Raw genomic sequence first — 21,543 nt, forward strand, 5'->3', positions numbered from 1 at the left:
TAAAGAAATTCGTACTTTATGTAAGATAATAGTGTGCTTTTATTGTGGAAAAATATTGGGCAGTTGGATCAGTGGTAGCTGGGAGAAATTGAGAACTCGGATTCAACATGATAACCGCCGGGGAAAACTAGCTCCCAGTCCCGTCGTATGTAGCTGTTTCTTCAGTTTGGGTGAAGCATGGCTTCTTTCTATTCTACAAACACGCCTTTAGTTGCATATTCTAATAGTCATTGTTGTAAGCCGCACGTAGGTTATTGTTTGTTACGTGTTATTAGAATCGCACAAAATGCACATCGCTTCTGTTCGTGATATTCAGTTTTTCGTCTGAGTAAAGCGCATGATTATGATGGCGGAAAAGAATTTACATGTGTTAAGCGATGGATTCTTAAGGAACTGTCAGATAATAACGTAGAACATAAGAGTGATAGGATAGTGATCTGAGTGATGAGAACATTGAAACAAATGAATATGACAGTAATTCATAAAAAATGCCTGATACCCAATGTTAGAATTTGCCGTCTACAAATAGAATTCTTAATGCTAAGGCACGTATAAGAAATGGTGCAAAAATCCTGATGAAAATGTTCAAATACTATAAATATAGTGATAGCTTTTATCGGTTTGAATTCTTATTCTGCATAAATATACGGCATTCAAGAGAACATAAGTTGTGCCATGATCTGTGAAGTGTGTGGAATAGGACATAATGTCTTCGAGTAAAGGAAAGATTAGTTTATATGGAACCAAGTATGATTTTATCATATAATATCTTCTGAAAAGAAAATTCATTAAAATATAAATCTGTATTTTAAAGCCTCCCTCAATTGAAAACTAATATCTTTCCCATTACTTGTATATTCCGCGTTCTAATATTCAATTTAATTTGTGATGTTTCTGTGCTAATATTACCTACCGAAAAAGTATATAAATTACTAAGGTCTACAAAAAATGTTTTTCTGTTAAAATTAATTGATACTCTCAGTATTACCCAACATCGCACAAAGTGCTAACGCTCCAGCTGTTGTTACGGAGTGATGCGCGCCCACTCGAAATTATTTTCTCTAAATTTAGCAATATAGTGTTCCTCTTAATGTCTTTGTTAGCCATTTATTACATAGAAAACTCTGATGTTGAATATTGGTATTGGACAATCACACGTTAATATGGTGATACGCTTAATTTGTACATTGATTGTTGACCTTTGATTTTCGAATATTGCTCTTTCTATGTTGAAATTTCGTTTATAATTGTTGTTCCTTTTTCTCGCTTTGAAGCAGTTGTTAAATCTGCCATTTCTTACGTAGATTTCTAGTTAAATTAATATAAATATCGCATTGCTGTTGCTCTCTTTTCCATTGTTTATTTTCCTTGTCATATCAATTACTATAAAAACGTAATCACCTTTCCTATTAAATTCATTATACACACGCTGAAGATTCGTATGACACTAATGAAATATGCATAAGAAACTATCGATACATCTTAATACTTGTTTTAGTAACTTTCTGTTAGTTTTGTGCCACATGAAAAAATTAAATGTTTATGTCTGGCAAAACAATTGCTTATGTTCTTTTGATTTTGTGTGATGACATATCAAATAAAAGAACTCAACATTTTCACTTTCATCAATAGGAGGAAATGAATCATTATTGATTAAGAATGTTTATACTTGTTTAATAGACTTCTTTTTTTGTTTCTTAAAACGTACTTGTAGTTGTTGATATGTTGGTTGACTCTTGTTTTGGGAATATATGTAAAAGTAGGTTTGGTTAACAAACTTCTTTTTAAATGCTAAATAAATTACAGTAAAGTTTTAGTACTTCAAGAAGGACTATATTAAGATATCTCATATCATCAAGTAATAATTCCGTATACCTCCGTTTATGTTATGTTTTCTGTTCTTTCACCTCATTCTTGTCTCAATTAACAATGTTTGTTGAGTTTTATAATGTATTACGATAGAAATATTAGTTTCCTTTTCTTCACTGTATCCTTAGTATACTGTGAAGAAGTATTCTCTATACAATTCATCCTATCTCCATGCTTATAATATTATAAGTTACAATTTTTTTAAATGAATTAATAAAATTGGAACTAGTTTTACATTTATCCGTCTTCTTTCTGTTGCGAAATTTAGAACGAAACACACAAAATTTATTTTCAGAGATGCGAAAAATACAAATGTCTCGTTTAATATGAAGCCTCTTGGGAATTGATATCATAACTATCAACAGTTTTCTGAAAGTAAACTTGTTACAATGAACCACGTATTAACCCTCAAGACGTTACTATAATTAATTAAACAGTAGCATGAGTGAAATGAATTATATAACCTGGTTTACAGGCAATAATACTAGTAAAAAGATGAATTACTAACAAACGTGCTCACCAAATCAGAACTTTTCCTTAATCTACCTCAAAGTACTCCTAGCTTTCAAATCATATCTTCTATTAGATTTATTATCTTCTCTATTGGAATATCTTTACGATAGTTAATCTCATTCCTTGGGCAGACAAACATTGCTAATAATAGCTATATTGAGATTTGTTCTACATGTGAGTAAATCAAATATAGAAATACTGAAGTGCATTTCGATACAGAGAAATTCATTAAAATAGCCCAATGTATGATATTAACTAGTACAAGAAATATTGTATTTGTAAATAAAAGAACAAATATACAAATTGTTTTCGATTTTGAAGACCCTGTGCCTGATAATACAATATTATGCTATTTTAATTGATCAGAATATGTTTACATATGTTTCGAAAAATGAGAAATACTTAAATGGTTTTAATTTTTGTATGGATAGGTTTCATGAATTACATTCATAAAAAATACTAATAGAAATCTACGTAAGAAATAGTGGAGCACAATTATTTACTAAAGGAGGTTGGGAGTTTTTAGCAAACTTTTATATTGGTTTCAAAGAATTAGTAGTTAAAAATAGAAAATCGGAAAGATAGAAATGATAAAAGCCTAAACTTTTAAGAAGTGTCTGAACGGAAATTGATGAATTTAAAGAAATTTTCGTTCTCTATTTAGTAAACATACAGGATGATAGATTGACTATTTCTTATACTGGTTTGAATGATGATTATCTAAATCTAGAAATATTTATTAATATAAGTAATATGTAATAAAGTATTTCTATAAAATAGATAAGTATTGTAATTCTAATCAAATAATAACATGTTAATATTTTGAAATTTGTTCCATAGAAGAACGAAAGGATGTTTCTTTACATGAGATAACGCCAGATGAATTGATTCAAAAAATCTTCTGATGAGAAAATCTTGGGAAATTAAATGGAAAATTTAAGATGTTATCTGTAGAAAGATTTAATAAAGATACAGAAAATAATTTTAAAAATTAGAAAAATACAAATAACTCGTAAATTGTCACGATTTAGATTATCTTGGGAATGGATACCATATTAACTAACATTATATAAATTAACTTATAAAATTAGATAGTTAGGTTTCTTGCAAAAGGCCTTCTTGTTAGAATGGGACTTCCAAAGAAGTTTATTTTTACAAATAGTTCAACATATTTAAAAGATATGCAAAACAACATACAATTTATTTGTCAAAATACTATTTGTTTATTTGCATTAAAAAATGAGTGACGGTTATAGCTCGAAAATCATTAAATCCTATTGAAAATATGTAAGTAGCAATTTTTGGTCTCATGAAATTTGTTTTATAACTACCCTGAGACGAATATTAGGACCCACGAGGAACGCGGATGGGTAAAAACGGAAACTTTATAACTAGTAACTACATATTTGTTAGAGTTAACTAAACACTGTTATGGTGATCACAACTAGGAGGCTCAGGTGGGCAGGTCATGTAGCACTCTAAAACAACTAACTGGAAGTTCAATCGAGAGAAAACCATTAGGAAGACCTCGGCAGAAATAGCGGGGTAATATTTAGGTGGATCTCGCAAAAATAGAAATAAGAAGTATAATCTTCATCCAGTTGGCTAATGATATGAATCAGTGAACTACTATAAACACGGCATGGAACCCTCGGGCTCCATAAAATATAGAGTTGATTAGATATGCCTCTTTCACATTATCCGGCGATTTGCCGGATCCGGTTCCGGCTGTTTGCCGGATCCGGTTTCGGCCCCTTTCATATTATCCGGTGTTTTGCCGTGGAAGAAAAATATGCGAGCAGGGTTGCTGTGTAACTGAAGAAACAGAACTCAGTGACTCTTGTCGTGTTGTGGTGGTTGTAATGGACAGACGCAAAATGTGTTTTCTACTCGCCTTTTAAGACACAGGCAGAAAAAAAAAGTCAAAGACACATATGGGTTCACCCTTTTTTAGAGAAGCGGTATCTTGAAGGAGATTTTTCTATACTGTTTCCACAATTAAGGGAAGACGAAGGAAAATTCTTTAATTACTTTCGTATGTCTGTCGCATCTTTTGATGAGTTGTTGCAGTAGCGTACCTAGGAATTTATTTCGGGGGGGGGGGTCCAAACTAAATATGAAGGTATTTTATATTAAAATTCCTAAAATTGACCCTAAAATTAGGCTAATTTTTTTAAAAAATCGAAATTTCGGGGGGTCCGGATCCCCAGGTCCCCCGCTGCGTACATCCCTGTTTGTTGGATCGCGTACGGACCCAGCTGCAGAGGCAGAATTCAAAATTTAGGAACTGTATTCAACCTCCAGAAATGTTGGCTGTAACATTAAGGTAAGATAATTTGTATTTTTTATACACATAGATAATGTTAAATTTAATGTGATTGAATAGATGGTTGAAGAAAGGATCTGAGTCAATTTCGTGTGAGTCATAAGATATTGAAGAAAAAACATGTTAAAACATTTCACTACAATATACGAGACGAAACACTCAACACAAGAAGTTAATTCCTTTATCAATAGTACCTTACATATGTTCGCAGCTGAATTTCCAAGGTGATGGATCCAAGTCCCTTCTGTAATCAATAGAATAGTGTAGCCAGTGACGGATCTAGCCTGGGGCCAGGGGGGCCCTGGCCCCCCAATTTTTTGAGTGACAAAAATAATTTAACATATTATTTATATATTTTTGTAAGTTTATAGTAAACTACCTATGATAGTACTATATCTATGAAGCCTGGGTTTTGGCAGCCCTCCATGTTTTTCCTTCTAGATCCGCCACTGAATTTAGACTAAATTAGTAATAAAAATTATAATGTATGGCTAGGCAGAGTATAAGATTTCTATAACATTTTCCCCGGAGCCCCTTTTTCCTTGTGATTATTTCGAATTCTAAGGGCGAGGGGAATGATTTTACGCCAAAAAGTCTTTTTTTAAAGACCATTGAAAAGGGGACTTTTTTCTTAGGTCTACTAATTCAAAACTTTGGGACCAATTCATCCAATTTGTTTTAATTCTAAATTTTTGATTTTGTTATTTTATTATTACTTTTTTTAGATTGGTCATTATAATTTTCTCCCCAAATTCGTATTTTTGAGTTAGAAATGTTAGGCTCGGCCATTTTGGATTACTCCTGAGGGCAAAATAAGTTTCCAATCGAAAAAAAGTCCAAACTTGTTGAAAGTAAGCAAATACTACATGATCCTCAGATTCGACCGTAAATTGACCTGCAAAAGGCAGATTGGAAAGACGGGTAGCAACCTCTTTTTTTTTAATTTTTTAATATTTTCTTAGAAAGACCTTTTAACACATTTTAGGTGATATTTTTCCCCCTACAATTCATATTTTTGAGTCAGGACCGATTATCACGACCAAGTTACAATGAAGGGGGTTATAAATTAAAGTTTTAAATCCAAATCAAATATTTTCTCTTAAATACTGTCTCTCTTTCAATTCAGTACGCGAATAACTTTCGACGAACATTTGTTGTGTTAAAAGAATTGTGAAGAAATAAGTTAATGTTAAATTGTTTCACTTCAATAAAACGAGAGGGCCGTGGTGGGTAAGTGGCAGAGGATTCACCTCTGGTGCAGGGGTGCTTGGTTCGATCCCAGCTCGCGCCAAGTGAAATTTGTGTTGGACAAGTAACGTTTGTGTAGGTTTTCTCGGGGTTCTCCCGTTTTCTCCCACTTTCTTCATTCCATCATTTCATTCATTTCTCATCATCACCATCTCTTTTAGCCTAGCCGAAAGAACCATAGGACGTAATACAAAATTTAGAACCTTATTACTAGAAAACTTAATCCAGTAGTTATATATATATATATTTTTAATGTATTTGAAACTACATCTTGATTGTGTGTTGTCATTTCATTCAAAGATAATGTAAAATTAGTTCTTCAGTTCTAGTACTTCCTTTGCCAGTGTAATACTAGTGGAATTCTTCTTACGACAAATAATAGGTATGACCAAATTTAGTGTGTGGTTCTAAAGATTTTCCGAAACCTGGAGTTTTTCCGAAATCCGAATATTTTTTGTCATCCTTATTATTATTATTATTATTATTATTATTATTATTATTATTATTATTATTATTATTATTATTATTATTATTATTATTATTATTATTATTATTAATATGTTCTTCATTATTGGTATCCATACCGAAAATACCGATATATATCCATACCGATATACTTTGTCATATTTAGTATCTACAGGGTGTTTCAAAACAACACCGACATCGTTTGGGAGGTGATTACTGACACCGAGATAAGGCAAAAAGTATAGACCAACCTGGGTGCAAAAATGCTTCCTTTCGGAGTTATAGGAAGTCGAAAACATTGTTACCAGTGCTTTTCCTTTCTGTGTCACTCAAATTCTCGAAATTTTCTATTAGTTGAATAGAAATGCTTCTCCACACATTTCTAACTTTTAACTTATCCTTGTACTCCTCATTCGATTGTCCCAGAGCTCAGGTTTTTCCTTTATCAAACTTATAAGTACTTCCGTGTCTATATCTATTTCATCTGATTGCCCTTGCAACGACATTTCGATATTCGCATTCGCGTCTGCAAACTCCGGTGACATGTAAACAATTCACGACACAACAACGAGACTAAAGTCCTCTCGGGATAGTCAACCGTTGAGGTCTATCCGAGAATCTCAAGCCAACATTCAGCCACTGCCCCCAAGACTGGTCTGTAGGCATTAGTTTTGTTATTACTAGCTGTTATGCACGTTCTTCGCACGGGTCAGATAAAATATTAATGTAAATAAACTGAACAATGAGAGAAGAATTAAGAAACATTTCTAAAATTAGATACATTTTGTGTGAATATATATCCAACAACATGCATGTTTTCATTGGGAAGGCCGATGGGGGCTGAATTTGAACGTAAACACTATCGGGAGTATCAATATACATCTGAGCGACCTGGATAAATATGAATTCGACACAGATATTGATCATTTTCTACTACTTTTATATGTCCCAGTAAACGCCCCCTGAGACCCCTCCCTGGTTCGAATTGTGAAAAAACCGCCTCTGGTCTTCAGCCGATACTGCAAAAAATATGAATGTGACACTAACATCTGTCATTTTCTACTACTTTTACATAGAAAGTAAACGCCTCTGTGATCCTCTGGTTCCAATTTTGAAAAAAAAAAACAACGCCTCTGGCTCCCAGTCGACGGGGGCTGTATTTGGAAGTCACCATTCATGGGAATATCACTATTTATCTCAGCGACAGGGAAAACTATTGATTTGACACTAATATTGGTCATTTTCGATTATTTTTACATGTCTCGCAATTCTCCAGCCCGGTGACTCCCGGCCCGCATATAATGGTGTCTGAATTTGAAAATCATCCTAATGAAAGTATCACCATTTATCTCAGACCGCGAAAACTGTGAATTTCACACTAATATCGCTCATTATGGATTATTTTTTACATGTCTCGGTGATCTCCTGGCCCAAGTTCCTTAGCTGATGAGGACTAAATGTGAAAGTAAACGCTATCTTGAGTTTCACAATTGAGTTCAGTGACCCCGAAAGTTATGGATTTGACATTAATATCGGTCATTTTCGATTATTTTTACATGTCTCGAAATTCCCCCCCCCCCCCGTCTCTGGTGATCCCCGGCCCGCATACAAATGATGGCTGAAGTAATCGCTAATGGTAGTGTTACCATTGATCTCAGCGACCGCGAAAACTATGGATTTGACACTAATATCGGTCATTTTCTACTACTTTTACATGTCCTGGTAAACGCCCCCCTGAGACCTCCTGGTTCGAATTTTGAAAAACACGCATCGGTTTGATCTGGAGCCTGGACCAAGGTACCCGTGACCAAATTTTGGTAACTTTCGCTCCACTCGTATGGTTCCTAGGCCGCACAAAGACAGACAGACACAAAAGCTCTTTATTTAATTTATATTAGATTATTATTATTATTATTATTATTATTATTATTATTATTATTATTATTATTATTATTATTATTATACTATTTCGGGTTTATTCTTTTGTTTTAAGCGTTCCGACTATTGACTCAAGTCTCTTTAAAGCACTGCTCTAGTCCCTGAATTCAGAGGACTATTCAAGAAATTACAGCCAGATAATTATAAAATATATAAAGTACGGTATATTTATCAAATATCACATCATGAATTCTCTTTTGCTTTGCGTAGCAAAGTAGTACATAAATATATAGCAAAAGACTGTATTTCTGAAATATTTGATAGTGTATATTTCAATTTTGGGTCACCACAAATTTATAGGTCATTTGTCCAGTGCTACCCAGACATCTCCCAATCTTCTATTACATAGAAAAATAATAATTTATATTGATTTCGACACTTCGGTAGTATTGGTCGTTTTCAATTAATTTTACATGTCATCTTTCCCATATATTGTATATACAGGTTTGGTTAATTACTCCAGATGTACTTTGCTAGAACATAACCACACGCTCCCATATTATAGCAGCCACTTTCTGCTCTTTCCTGGCAACACTTGCTTCCTCCCCCAACACCCATCCGGTAGTTTGCCGCGTATATGTGAAGAGCGTCATTGCTTGTAATGTTCTGCTTGGCTATACACGGCGATTTGCCGCGCCGGATTCTAGCAGGGAGATCCGGCTGTTTTTGCTCGCCGGATGAATGTCCGGTGACCGCCGCACATATGAGAAGAGCTTCATTGCTTGCAATGTCTTTCTACCTCGTCCGGCAATTCGCCGGAACCGGATCCGGCAAATCGCCGGATAATGTGAAAGGGACATTAGTCACTTATATATTAGTTTGTAATTACTACATAATTACTTAAATTTAGATATTCATATTATAGTTAAAAGTCATACAAAACTTCTTCAATTTTATGATTTTATTTTTAGAACAATCCGTTCATAAACATATTAAGAAGCGTATATTTATTCTCTTTTGAATACTTTTGGAATGTTTTGATCTCTTATATATATAATATACAACTCTTATACATGTGTGTAAATATGTACATATATAATTTACGTATTATATATATATATATATATATATATATATATATATATATATATATATAATTTACGTATTATTATATATAAGTAAATTATATATAAGTTTTTTTTTACAGTTTTAGCCTTAAGGTTATGGATGCACCTTTCAATTGAAAAGAATGTAATTTGAATTTTCTGTTGAATTTGAATTAATTTTTGAAAGTTTTCTCAAAGACGTTGGTGAGCTCAGCGAAGGTGTTTGGTGACTGTATATTGTCTTTCTATCATCGACTATACTGATAGTTTGTTAAGTGAGAATGGAATAAGCCAAGTGAGGATAAATATAAAATTATATCTTGCTTTAATGAATGAGATCAACTTCAGTTTTCATTTAATATCAGGAATTTCATATAAAAAAAGGCATTATTTCAGTTAATGTTCGTTAAAGTTGGTTATTTTGATTTTTTAAACATTAACAATGCTTGCTACTTTGAACTTTATAATGAGTGAAACAAAACAATTTTAATAATGAAAACAATGAATATACAAACAAAACATACATCTGGCACTCTTACGAATATTGGAAAGGATTTCCCGTGTTCAATATGTAACAAATATTTTCTCAATTCCAGAGGGTTAACCATACATAACAGCAAATGCCACAATGATACCAATAAAGATAAGAAAGTGACCGATACTTGTGCGAGTCGTTATACAGCTAACCAATTTCCTAGTACACAAGACTTGAACACAAATGACAATAATAGGGATGGAAACGCGCTAATTTCTAAATATAATAATACTTTAGTAAGATTAAAATCGTCAATAGCCATGCTTCGAAGAGTCCCGCGAGGAGCAAGACATGCAATGGCAGATGCGCTATATGAAGTTCTTCAACAGATAGTGATATCTAATAATCTTGAATCATGGATGAATCTTTTATTTTTCCCCTACATAACACTTTGTATGCCTCCATCTTCTGTCAAAGTCACTAACCTTACTACATGGGTGAAACAGAGGATCCAACTATGGTCAAATAGTTGTTGTGACGATATAACAAACCTAACAAGTTTGAAGAAGAACACATACAAACGCAACAAAACTGCTAACAAATCACCTAATGACATCTTAATCAAGCACATAGAGAATAAACTGGCAGATGGAGACGTACATGGAGCTGTTCGACTTCTTACTTCTGAAGATACTTTAGCCTCAACAGATGCCACCACATTGAAAGTCCTAAAAGAGAAACATCCTGCACATCCTTCTGGATTTACGCCATCCGACACAGCAGATTTTAATATTAATATTAATAGAGTCACATCCAACGAATTCTTAAAAGCGCTTAAATCCTTCCCTTCAGGTTCTGCAGGAGGTATAGATAGCATGCGCCCTTCAATTCTTAAAGATTTAATACTTTATAATGCACATGATTCCAAAGATCGCCTAATTAAGATAGCATGTGAATTCCTATCTAAGGTTATATCAGGGGATATGCCTAAAGAATTAAGACCAATATTCTTTGGGGCATCGCTAATAGCTCTGACAAAGAAAAGTGGAGGTATTAGACCTATTGCAATAGGGAACATGTGGAGAAGACTTTCGTCTAAAATAATTTGTGGAAGAATTAAACAACCTCTAGTTCAATTTCTCTCTCCACACCAACTTGGAGTAGGCATTCGATATGGAGCCGAGGCAGCAGCACATGCGGCTCGTATATATTATTCTTACCCTCACCAGAAACCTAAAGCTTTCTTAAAAATTGATTTCAGGAATGCTTTTAATGAGATAGACAGGGACGTAATGTTATCAGTCGTAAAAGAAAAATTTCCTTCGATCTATCCCTATGTACACCAAAGTTATGCTCAGTCCAGCAATTTATATTATGGTAAACACATCATTTTGTCACAAAGAGGAGTACAGCAAGGAGATCCTTTAGGTCCAGCATTATTCGCAATAACTTTACAGTCCATAGTCGATAACATACACACAGATTTGAATGTTTGGTACTTAGATGATGGAACCATAGCTGGAGATCCGGATACCGTATTAAATACATTAAAAGTGATCTATACACAGGGAATTAGAGTTGGTCTACATCTCAATTTTTCGAAATGTGAAGTTAGCTTTCTTGGAACAACGAAAGAGCATATGCACATACTCCTCACATCATACAATGAGGTAGCTCCGGGCATTCAATTAATGTCTCCTTCAAACGCTTATCTCCTAGGAACTGGCCTCACAACAGAATCAAGAAAAACCTTGTTAACTGAGAAGATAACCAAACTGGAGATGTATTTCGCACGTCTGTCATTAATCTCAGCACATTCTGCCTTTTATTTATTAAGGACATCATTTACTACTCCAAGATTACTATATTTTCTGAGAAGTTCACCTTCATGGAAGGAAGAAGATTTATTAGAACGCTTTGATAACACCGTAAAATCTGGTTTAGAATCTATCCTAAATTGCTTCCTTGAGGATAACACATGGCTTCAGGCTTCTCTGCCAGTTGGTTTTGGTGGATTAGGCATCCGACGAGCCATAGATTTGGCTATTCCCGCCTTCTTGGCATCATTCTATGGTTCCCGATGTCTAATAGAATCACTTCTCCAACAGGATATAAGCTTCCACATGGATTCTGAAGTTAAAGATTGCTCTTCCACTTGGTCACTTCTAGTTGGATCTGAATTACCCGAATTTAGTACCAGAGCAAAGCAATCCACGTGGGAAGAACCTATTTTTAAATCACACTTCTCCTTTTTACTACGGTCTTCAGACAGCCTAGAAGACAAGGCTAGAATAATTGCTGCATCATCCATAGAAGGAGGAGCTTGGCTTAAAGCTTTACCTTCGTTCTCTCTAGGTCTTCATCTCAGTAATGAGAGTTTTCGAATAGCAGTTGCGTTAAGGTTGGGAGCAAATATATGTGAACCTCATAAATGTCAGGCATGTAGGAATCCAGTAGATAAAAAAGGACTGCATGGACTGTCTTGCATAAAAAGTACAGGTAGATGTCCCCGACACTCAACTGTCAATGACATTATAATGAGAGCACTCATTTCAGCAGGTATACCGGCAATAAGGGAGCCAAATGGATGTAGTAGAACGGATGGTAAAAGACCAGATGGGATGACCTTAATACCTTGGAAGAGAGGCAAATCATTGATTTGGGATTTTACATGCACAGATACTTTCGCTCCTTCCAACCTTCCTTTCTCCTCACTCCAAGCGGGCAATGTAGCCAGTCGAAAGGAAACAGAAAAAAGAAGAAAATACAGCAACCTAACAGAGAAGTACCAATTTGTACCCATTGCCATTGAATCCAGTGGATCCTGGGGCAAAGAAGGTCTCAGTTTTATAAAGGAAGTAGGTAAACGCATCACTCAATTGTCTGGTGATGATAGAGCAAGCACCTTCCTAATTCAGAGAATAAGTATGGCAGTACAAAGAGGTAATGCAACCTCTATATTAGGAACCATACCACCAGGTAAAGAGCTAGAGGAGATTTTTCTTCTTTAAAATACGTTTCTTTAAGTCATCTGATTGTTTTATGCTAGAAGAAGAAGAAATTTGATTTGTATATAAAGTTATCTCTAGTATGTGATTTGCATTAGGATTGTTCTGTTTATGTACATGTTATTTAAACTTATTAGTTTTTTAGTTACATTTCACTCAGTTACTTTCAATATTCTTACCAAATTGACAATTAACATATATTAACAATGTAATAATTTTTCAGATATATATATATATTTTCTATATCTGTTTACATTCATGTAAATAAGTTAATCCAATAATCGAGATTTGAAAGCAATTAGATACAACCATAAGTAATTTTTGAAAGCGATTATTTAACAAAGTTAATAAATTAAGAATATTATGAAATTATTTTCCAGGTTTCGGGAAAATATTATTCTTTTAATATTTCAGGATATTTTTGTAGATAGTTCTAGTGCTTTTAATGTTTTAGTCCATAGTTATTAAGAAATTATTGTTATATGTAACTTTATTCTTAAAACTTTCCAATTCTGAATATATTCTAAAAATTACATTTTTCATGTTCATTTCAAATTCCTATGGATTTTGGAAATAGAGTAATATATACGTAAGGTAAGTTTCTTTTTTATCATTTGAAGATTATGTTATTCAGGGTTTCCAGTTGCACCTTGCCATTATTCTTGTTTTTAAGTATTATATAGGTCCCGAAGTAGGTAATAATTAGGTGCACCAAGGTAACATAAAAGTGAAGAGTTAATCAGAAAACTACAGAAATAGAGAAATGTTAGTTGATTACATGTATTATCTCAAACCCTTACATTGGTACAGAGCTTCAAAATCAGTTTAAACGAATTACATTGTGTTAGTGACGCATAAGTGATTGCGAAAGATATGAATTTCGTGAACAATAGTGCTCTATATTGTTTTCTACCAAAATTGCTATATTTATGTAAAGACTGACTTGAATTCAAAAAGAATTAGGTTGAAAAAAAAAGAAACATTCCAACGCTGTTTCACTATCTATATTTTGTTCGGTGAAAACCTTACGAACTTCCTATTACCATGTATTTTTATTCGGATGTGGTAAACAAATAAGATAAAACAACTGGAAAGCAATGATAGTAGATACATAAGATAAAAAAATGAAATCACTCAGTGATACTGGATACGATTTAAATGTACTCAATGCAAACAGAATGAAACAACTCACCACTCACAACTATCTAAAATACTTTTGTTACTCCTATTTGTATATCAATAGGTAATAAAAGTTTCAGCATGCTTTCATTTTATTTATTGTTTGGTTTTAAGTTGAAAAGCCTGTGTGTTCTCTAAATAAAGAAAATGTTCTGCATTTGTAACGATATTATTTTGTTGTGATGGTGGCATTGCATTTCGTTACAAAATAGGAACTGTATAATTTAACTCTATACTTCTTTGGTGTTAAATTTTTATTTTAATGAATTAAGAAAAATACGCAAATCATAAAAGTATTGAATACATTTGCTCGGCTCTGGTTAATAACTGACTACAACATTTTACTTTTATATTTACAAATTCCATGATCTACACGAATAATCAATTTTAAATAAGATAATATATTAGGTTGTATTTCCGACACTTACGTACAGTATTAATCCACCGTAAATATTTCAAGTATTAATATTGTGATATAATTTATAAATTGAGATAAATTTCCTCTAAGTATATTGCATTTAATGATGTCATATGATAGTGGCAACATTTGTAGAAATTTATATGCAAGGGAATTTGTGACTATGTGCAGCTCTTATATTTATTCTTATGTGCTATAATGTATTTAGAAAAGTATATTACATTCAGGCTACAAGCAAGTGGATTTTTTTTAGAGAGAAACATTTTATTTTCGCAAAGAGACCATTATTCATTTTGCTTTCTAATGTTACACACATAATTTTGATTAAAATTACAAATGTTCCTGGGCTAAGTTATTGATTGTATCAAATGTATTAAGGTACTCTTCAGTTGGGGATAAAAGATGGTAAGATCCAAATAGGAATATGAATTTGGAAATAAGAATATAATATTTTATAAGATAATATTTTTAATACTAGCAAGGAAACATGTATATATTAGTTTCTATAACATTATTATCCTGTATAATTTTAAAATATTTTCAAGGGTTGATTCGAGTTTAACTTCCTGTTCAGCAGTGAGGCTATATGAGAGGTGGACTTACTGATAAACGTGGAATCCGAAAAACATGAGCTCCCATTGGAAATAGAAATGCTAACCGCTTAGCCACGAATGTGCTCTTAAAATATTTTCAGGTTTAAGTTTGTTTCAAGAGTAATATTATTAAAATATAGATCATTGTGATGCGATTTGATTGCTTTGGAAATAGATACGTTATAATGTTAGCTACTACATTTTGCATCAATAAGTAAATATATTTATCTAATTTTTGTACTAATAAATATAAGTTTATAGATGCTAGATGATGCCATGTTTTAGTTAAAATCTCCCTTCTAGTTAAATTTGTCCTTCTTGATTCCGAAATCCAGCCATATTTTCCAATAATGAATTGAAAACTAAGAACTGCTATTGATTTTAGTGCCTGTTCGTATTTATAAGTTACAATCTGTAGTACAAGATTGGGAACAAAGTTTTCATACATATTGTTCATCCCCAAGCAATTTAAATATACAGAAGAAAAAACATAGAAGAAATGTACACAAGCTTAGACTAAGGAGTTTCTTCAGACCTCCAATGAAATATAATTACTCTGTTCAGTTCTTTAGTAAAGCTGAGTGGGATTTATTTTCCTTTTGGAATATTTTAGGTCTCATTGTTATTGAAGGTAGTATTTAGTACAGCTCACCCTAAGTATCAGGGGTGCTATTATTTCCATCGGATATTCACGGGAGTATGCGTACCTCGAGATCAGAAATAGTTCAATATTGAATAGTTGTTTAGAAATGTGTGGTATTGTCTATATTTGGAACCGGTATTACTTGAAATTACGACTATCACTATTTTGTACAATTTGAAACTAATTGTACAAAAATGACGAACGATAACAATGATCACAACTTTACTGAAGATTAATATACGGCTTAAATCATCAAAAATAATATATTTCTAAACAACGAAGAACAACAGAAAATCTGTAGACATTCTACACTGCTACGTAACTAATCATTATAATTAAACCCTTTTGAAGCTATATTATCTCGGTATCTGAATCCAAATCTATCACCAGAAAATGATGAGCGTAGTACCAGGAGCAATGAACACATCATTTAGCCTCTATATGAAAAGTTGAACAACGAGGTTAATTGTTTATATTATTTATACAAACCACACACCAATAGTACGGACCAACGATCAGTATTTGTACCTATAATGCATTATGCCATTTCCGAATTCATTATATTTGATTGAGGAATACTTTGTTTGAGATACAGCAAAGTGGAAGGTATTTTTGAAGTACTTTTAACCAATGGAGCAATAGCAATATAAACAGATAATTGAACCAGAACCAAAATCGTCCACGCTAATGCGTATCGTTCTCTATTTGAACCAGCGGTACATCGTATCAGTTTGTCTTCCCCTCTGTATACCTTTTGCTTCGTTTTGGATGTTCCTAAATTGGAGTGACATTGATGCGTCATTTTTAAAAGAAACCATAAAAGGTTCTCAAATCTAATCTTAGTTACTGAATAATTATTGTGAAGTGTTTATAATCTGCATTAATGTCTCAGTATTTCTTCAAGATCATGCAAGAAAAACTATAACTAACTGGTAATACGAAAAAGGAAATGACTGGTTCATTAACAATTAAAATCGAAAATAAATATCATGTTCAAAGCAAGATAGATTTCACAGACAAAACACAACAGAATGTGTTATATGACAATGATATATCGAAATTGTTGCAAAAATTATCTAGTTGAATATTCTTCTTGTATATACCTACTGCCAAAATGATTACAACATTGAACTATTAAGAAAATTAAGATTTGTTTAAGTAGAAAATTTATTGTTACACATATTATACTCTAGTGCTGAAACTAATTACTTTAGTCACCTTTTGAGCAAAAATTGTAACCGTAGTGCACAGTACAAATGTGAAATGTTTCAAGCAAACACTATTTGAGACATTAAAGTTCGTAATCTTTTGAAAGAATATCTGGGCTAATATTATTTAATAACGAACTTTCGTTAATTTAGAATTGCAGCACTATTTTATTAATGCAATCACACTGATAGCTATAGTCGTATTAGTATATAGAGTTTACTTTATATACTGCATATTGAAACATACTATTATAACTATATTTACTTACTATAAACTAGTTCATTCTGGTCGGCTGTAATAAACAAAATGCAAGTTATTTCATGAACATAAAAATATAATATGAACTTTCCCCACATTTTAAAGAGTTGTATGCGTCAATAAAGGATTCTCTTGGTATTTTACTTGTAATATTTCACTTTCTAACTCAAGCAATACTACAATTTCACATAGTAATAGTACAAAAAACTTAACAGCTTTTTATTTTGTTTTTGTTGTATTTTAATCGGATACAACAGGAATGCACCGAAGAATAATGTTAAGAAGTATACAGTATATACATTGCTATAATACGCCACTAGTTCTTCCACATACTACTAAACTAAATGTTCAAAGTGCTTTTACATGCACACTATACTCATCTGTGGGCCTTCTTTGTTGTATACTGTAATACAAGGTACACATTCTAGTATTAGACGATATATGTAATGAATTAGTACGACTTGAGAATTCGTGATATTTTTGTAACTGCCAACATATTTTCTTGCCTTGTATTTTATATCTAGTAAATTTCTTGGATTCACCGAATTATGCAAAATATTGTTAGAAAAACTAAACGAAAATAAATTTTATTTTCATTCAGAGGTAAATAATAACTAATTTCGTGGAAATGTAATAATTTTTCGTTTCCAGATTTAATCCTTAATCCTACAATGCGTGAATTAACGCACTTAAGAGAAACAATCAACAGTTGGCTCAAAATATCTATATTTATGGTCTAAAATAATTAGCATTAGTATAATCGTTCCACTTCATGCGTTATGGCGGCAGGGGCTTGTGACTTCCAGGTAACATCATGCAATAACAGTAACTACGCAATTAACTATTAAAAAGGAAAGCGTGATTTCTTCTTGTAACAACCCCTTTGGGATCCCGGCTTTTTGGGCTATTTTTTAGACTTTCAGTCAAGCAGCTACTGCATCGTCGCTATTTATGCTAGGATCATGGTTCATACCTCATTCTCTTCAGAATAGAGCTGACTTTCAAACGGTGCTACTTGCATGCTCATACCATATATCAGAAGCGGGAAAAAATGTCAAAGTGAAAATTTCGGAGGGAATTTTTTTTTCTCGAACTTTGGCCCCCCTGGACCCCTCTTTGTGAACGTAGCCATCTAAAAAAATCTGATAAATAGTACTTGGTATACTGAATGTGTGTGCCAAATTTTAAGTTTCTATCTTGAACAGTAAGGGCGGGAGAAATTTTATAAAAAATTCCCACAATGCCCCAAATTACCACAAAATACTATGATCTCAGGGAAAAAAATTCCTGAGACATCACTAATTACCCTAGAGTCATGTGTCGCCCATATTCTCTTCAGAATGGAACTGCCTTTCAGACTGTATTGTTTCCATCGTGTATGTGAGGCGGGAAAATCGTGAGAAACGGGATTTTTTGGTCTAAAAATCCCTTTTTTTCGAATGTCTCCCCTCTGGACCCCCCTGTTTTAATGCAGAGATTTGCAAAAAAAATGATAAATACTATTAGGTGGGCTGAATGTTTGTGCACAATTTCAATCTTCTAGGTGTAAAAGTAAGCCCTCCCAAAAAAAATATACCGACCATGTCCCATTTTTCCCTATATAGAAGTATATTTTTCAAAAAATCCCTGAGACGTCCCTAATTACCCTAGGATAATGATTCGACCCTCATTCTCCTCAGAATGGAACTGCCTTTCAGACGGTATGATTCACGTGTCTCCATCATATATGTGAGGCGGGAAAATCCTGAAAAACGGTATTTTGGGGGTAAAAGTATCCCTTTTTTCACCTTTTTGCCCTTCTGGTTCCCCCCCTGTTTCAACTCACAAATCTGAACAAAAGATCTGGTAGATACTACTTGGTGGACTGAATGTTTTTGCAAAATTTCAGTCGTCTACGTGGAAAAATAAGCCCGCAAAAAAATATTGAACATAGGCTTAGTAAATGAAAAAATAGACTTTAGACTTATGACGTCATCACCTCCTATGTCTGGACGCAGAAAGGTCTGAAAGCATACGTAATGTCTTCTTCAATGCCTCTGGACTTGAAAAACAAAACAAAAAAACGGATGAAAAAGCTCAAATAGAAGAGAAATAACGCAATGAACCATGAAAAACGCGTATGGTACAAATTGTACCATAAGATCCCCCCAATCATGACAGTTTACCTTCTTCTAATTCAAAGAATTTAACCATGGTCAACTACACATATCTTCCTATTTCAAACACAGACTTACGCGCTATCAGGAACAACACGGCATATTTCATAAACGCAGTGATAGTTGACATCTAGTGACGGAAAATATAATCGCAAAAGTTACTTGAGAGTAACAACATGAAATAATGCCAATATTTGATTTATACGTTAAAATTAGAAACAAAATTATATTTTGTTGTCTGCAAGTAACAATAAGGAATGTAGTGTTAATACTAAAATAAGCACAAATTTAGATTTATTTGCTCTAAGTGATGCACCGTTTTTGTGCAGCAGAGTTCCAAGTTAATGATGCGTATTTTGGTTTGAGATAAAATTGCCCGATATATACCCGATGCTTCAAAAATTATTTTTGTCATATTAAAATTTACGGCCAAACTTGATGATCAAAATGAATATTCAATTTCCAGTGGAAATGTAGAGCTCTGAGATACATGTAAGGTAATGTCAGAAAGTTGAAAGTCATGTCATGTTTGTGGGTGATTTGGTTGCGAATTCGGTGGTCTTCATTGCACAAAGTGACTCGATATATGTGATTATGAACCCAGCAAGTAACGTAGTTCATATTTTGTAACAATGGCTACTACTGCAAAGGGAACCCAAATTGAATGAGTGTTATTTTCTGCTAAATGTATATCAGAAGGAGCAAATATTAAAACTACAACCTATATCATAATTTAAAGTTACAAATGTGCAAAACTAAAGCGGATTCAATATAGACATAGAAGATTTTGCATGTTTTATATTTCAAATCTGGATAAAAGCACATTAAGTTAGAAGATGTTGAGATAAAGTATAGGATGGAAACGTATTGTGTGTTAACGAATACTAATAAAATCTTCTTTTGAAATACCGAAAACTGAGACATTTGATAGTCAGCTCTGAACATTTATATGTTTCGAAAATCAGCTCTTGATTTCACCTATTCAGAACATAAAGTTCTAATTCTGGCAGATAGAATGAGCACGACTGAAATGAAACAGGTCATCGCTTCAGTTTTATGGTGTGGGTTATGCTATGGACAGCCACATGGGCGTGGATTCGAACCCGTACTGACCCGGTAACTCGGTTGAGATTTGTTAACACTGAAAGAACCAGCCGTCATTTGGAGGCATCACTTAAAACAATTTTCTGTATTTCATACATTTATTTAAATTTCGCAACCAAACTTTGTGATTTTTATTATTTTAAAGCAAAAGTTGATATAGCATATAAACTATGTGTGTCTACTTGAAATAAATATAAGTTTTTGTTGTATACCCTTAGAAGGACCAGATTGTCAATTTGACTACCTCATTTAAAGTCTCTCTGCGGATACTTTTACACGTTGTACGTTAGATGATAAAATCTTTATTATAAATAATAAATGTTGAAACATTTTGCATTATTTTTTCCATGAGTTTATTATAATGATATTTTATATATACTGTGTTTATGTTTTTGCTCCTGTACGGCAAAACATATGGCACTTTGAATGATTTTCTTCTTCAATAATATTCTTATCTCGTTGTAATACACTTATCTGTAGATATAAAGGTTTTCTTGATTGCTGTAGAGATAGAAGTGAAGGGGAAGTTGGGGGCACGCCATTACTCTACTTTCCAGAAATATCTATGTTGTTCAGCGACTTCACATAAAATTTTTCAAACCTACCTTTTCAAACCCACTTTGACCCCTGGATAGCAAATACGAATAATTAGAGAAGCAACTAGAGAGGTGAAAAATACTACGTGCTCATCAAGATTTCAGTGAAAATTATTCGACTTGGAACAGCAACATGATATTTCTCCATTGAAGACAGCCATAGTAGAGAGTATGCAGTATCTGTAACTACTTCTTCAAATAGAAGTGAAGAAATAGACACACAATATACCACAAGTAATCAAATATTTTCATAACACCTTATGGGGCAAGTTTGTGTCAAATGGACACAGAGCAGGGTGTAAATGACATATTTGAGTTTTACGTTCCACGATTATTCCAGCTAAGCTAAAGAAGAAGATGATAATGAGAAATTATTGAAAATAATGAAATGAAAAAAGTCGGGGACAACGGGAAAAACCCGAGTAAATATAGCCACACCGCAAAGTTCAGTTGGCGCGGGATGGGATCTAACTAGGAACCCCATACAACAAAGTTATAC

At 33.2% G+C, this 21,543-nt stretch overlaps 1 protein-coding gene across 2 annotated transcripts in view; it reads right to left on the reverse strand.

The window, feature by feature from the left end:
- The window catches only part of LOC145683815 (endothelial lipase-like), a 472,564-nt gene that overhangs the window by 318,235 nt on the left and 132,786 nt on the right, over window positions 1-21,543 (reverse strand). For both annotated transcript variants that reach the window (XM_081755410.1, XM_081755408.1), the window contains exon 4: window positions 17,199-17,222. In XM_081755410.1, coding sequence (XP_081611536.1) covers window positions 17,199-17,222 — 24 coding nt within the window. The remainder of the gene's footprint in view (window positions 1-17,198; window positions 17,223-21,543) is intronic.

Source organism: Thermobia domestica, chromosome 4, assembly GCF_964235325.1.
Source record: "Thermobia domestica chromosome 4, izTheDome1.hap1.1, whole genome shotgun sequence".
Taxonomy (NCBI): Eukaryota; Metazoa; Arthropoda; class Insecta; order Zygentoma; family Lepismatidae; genus Thermobia; species Thermobia domestica.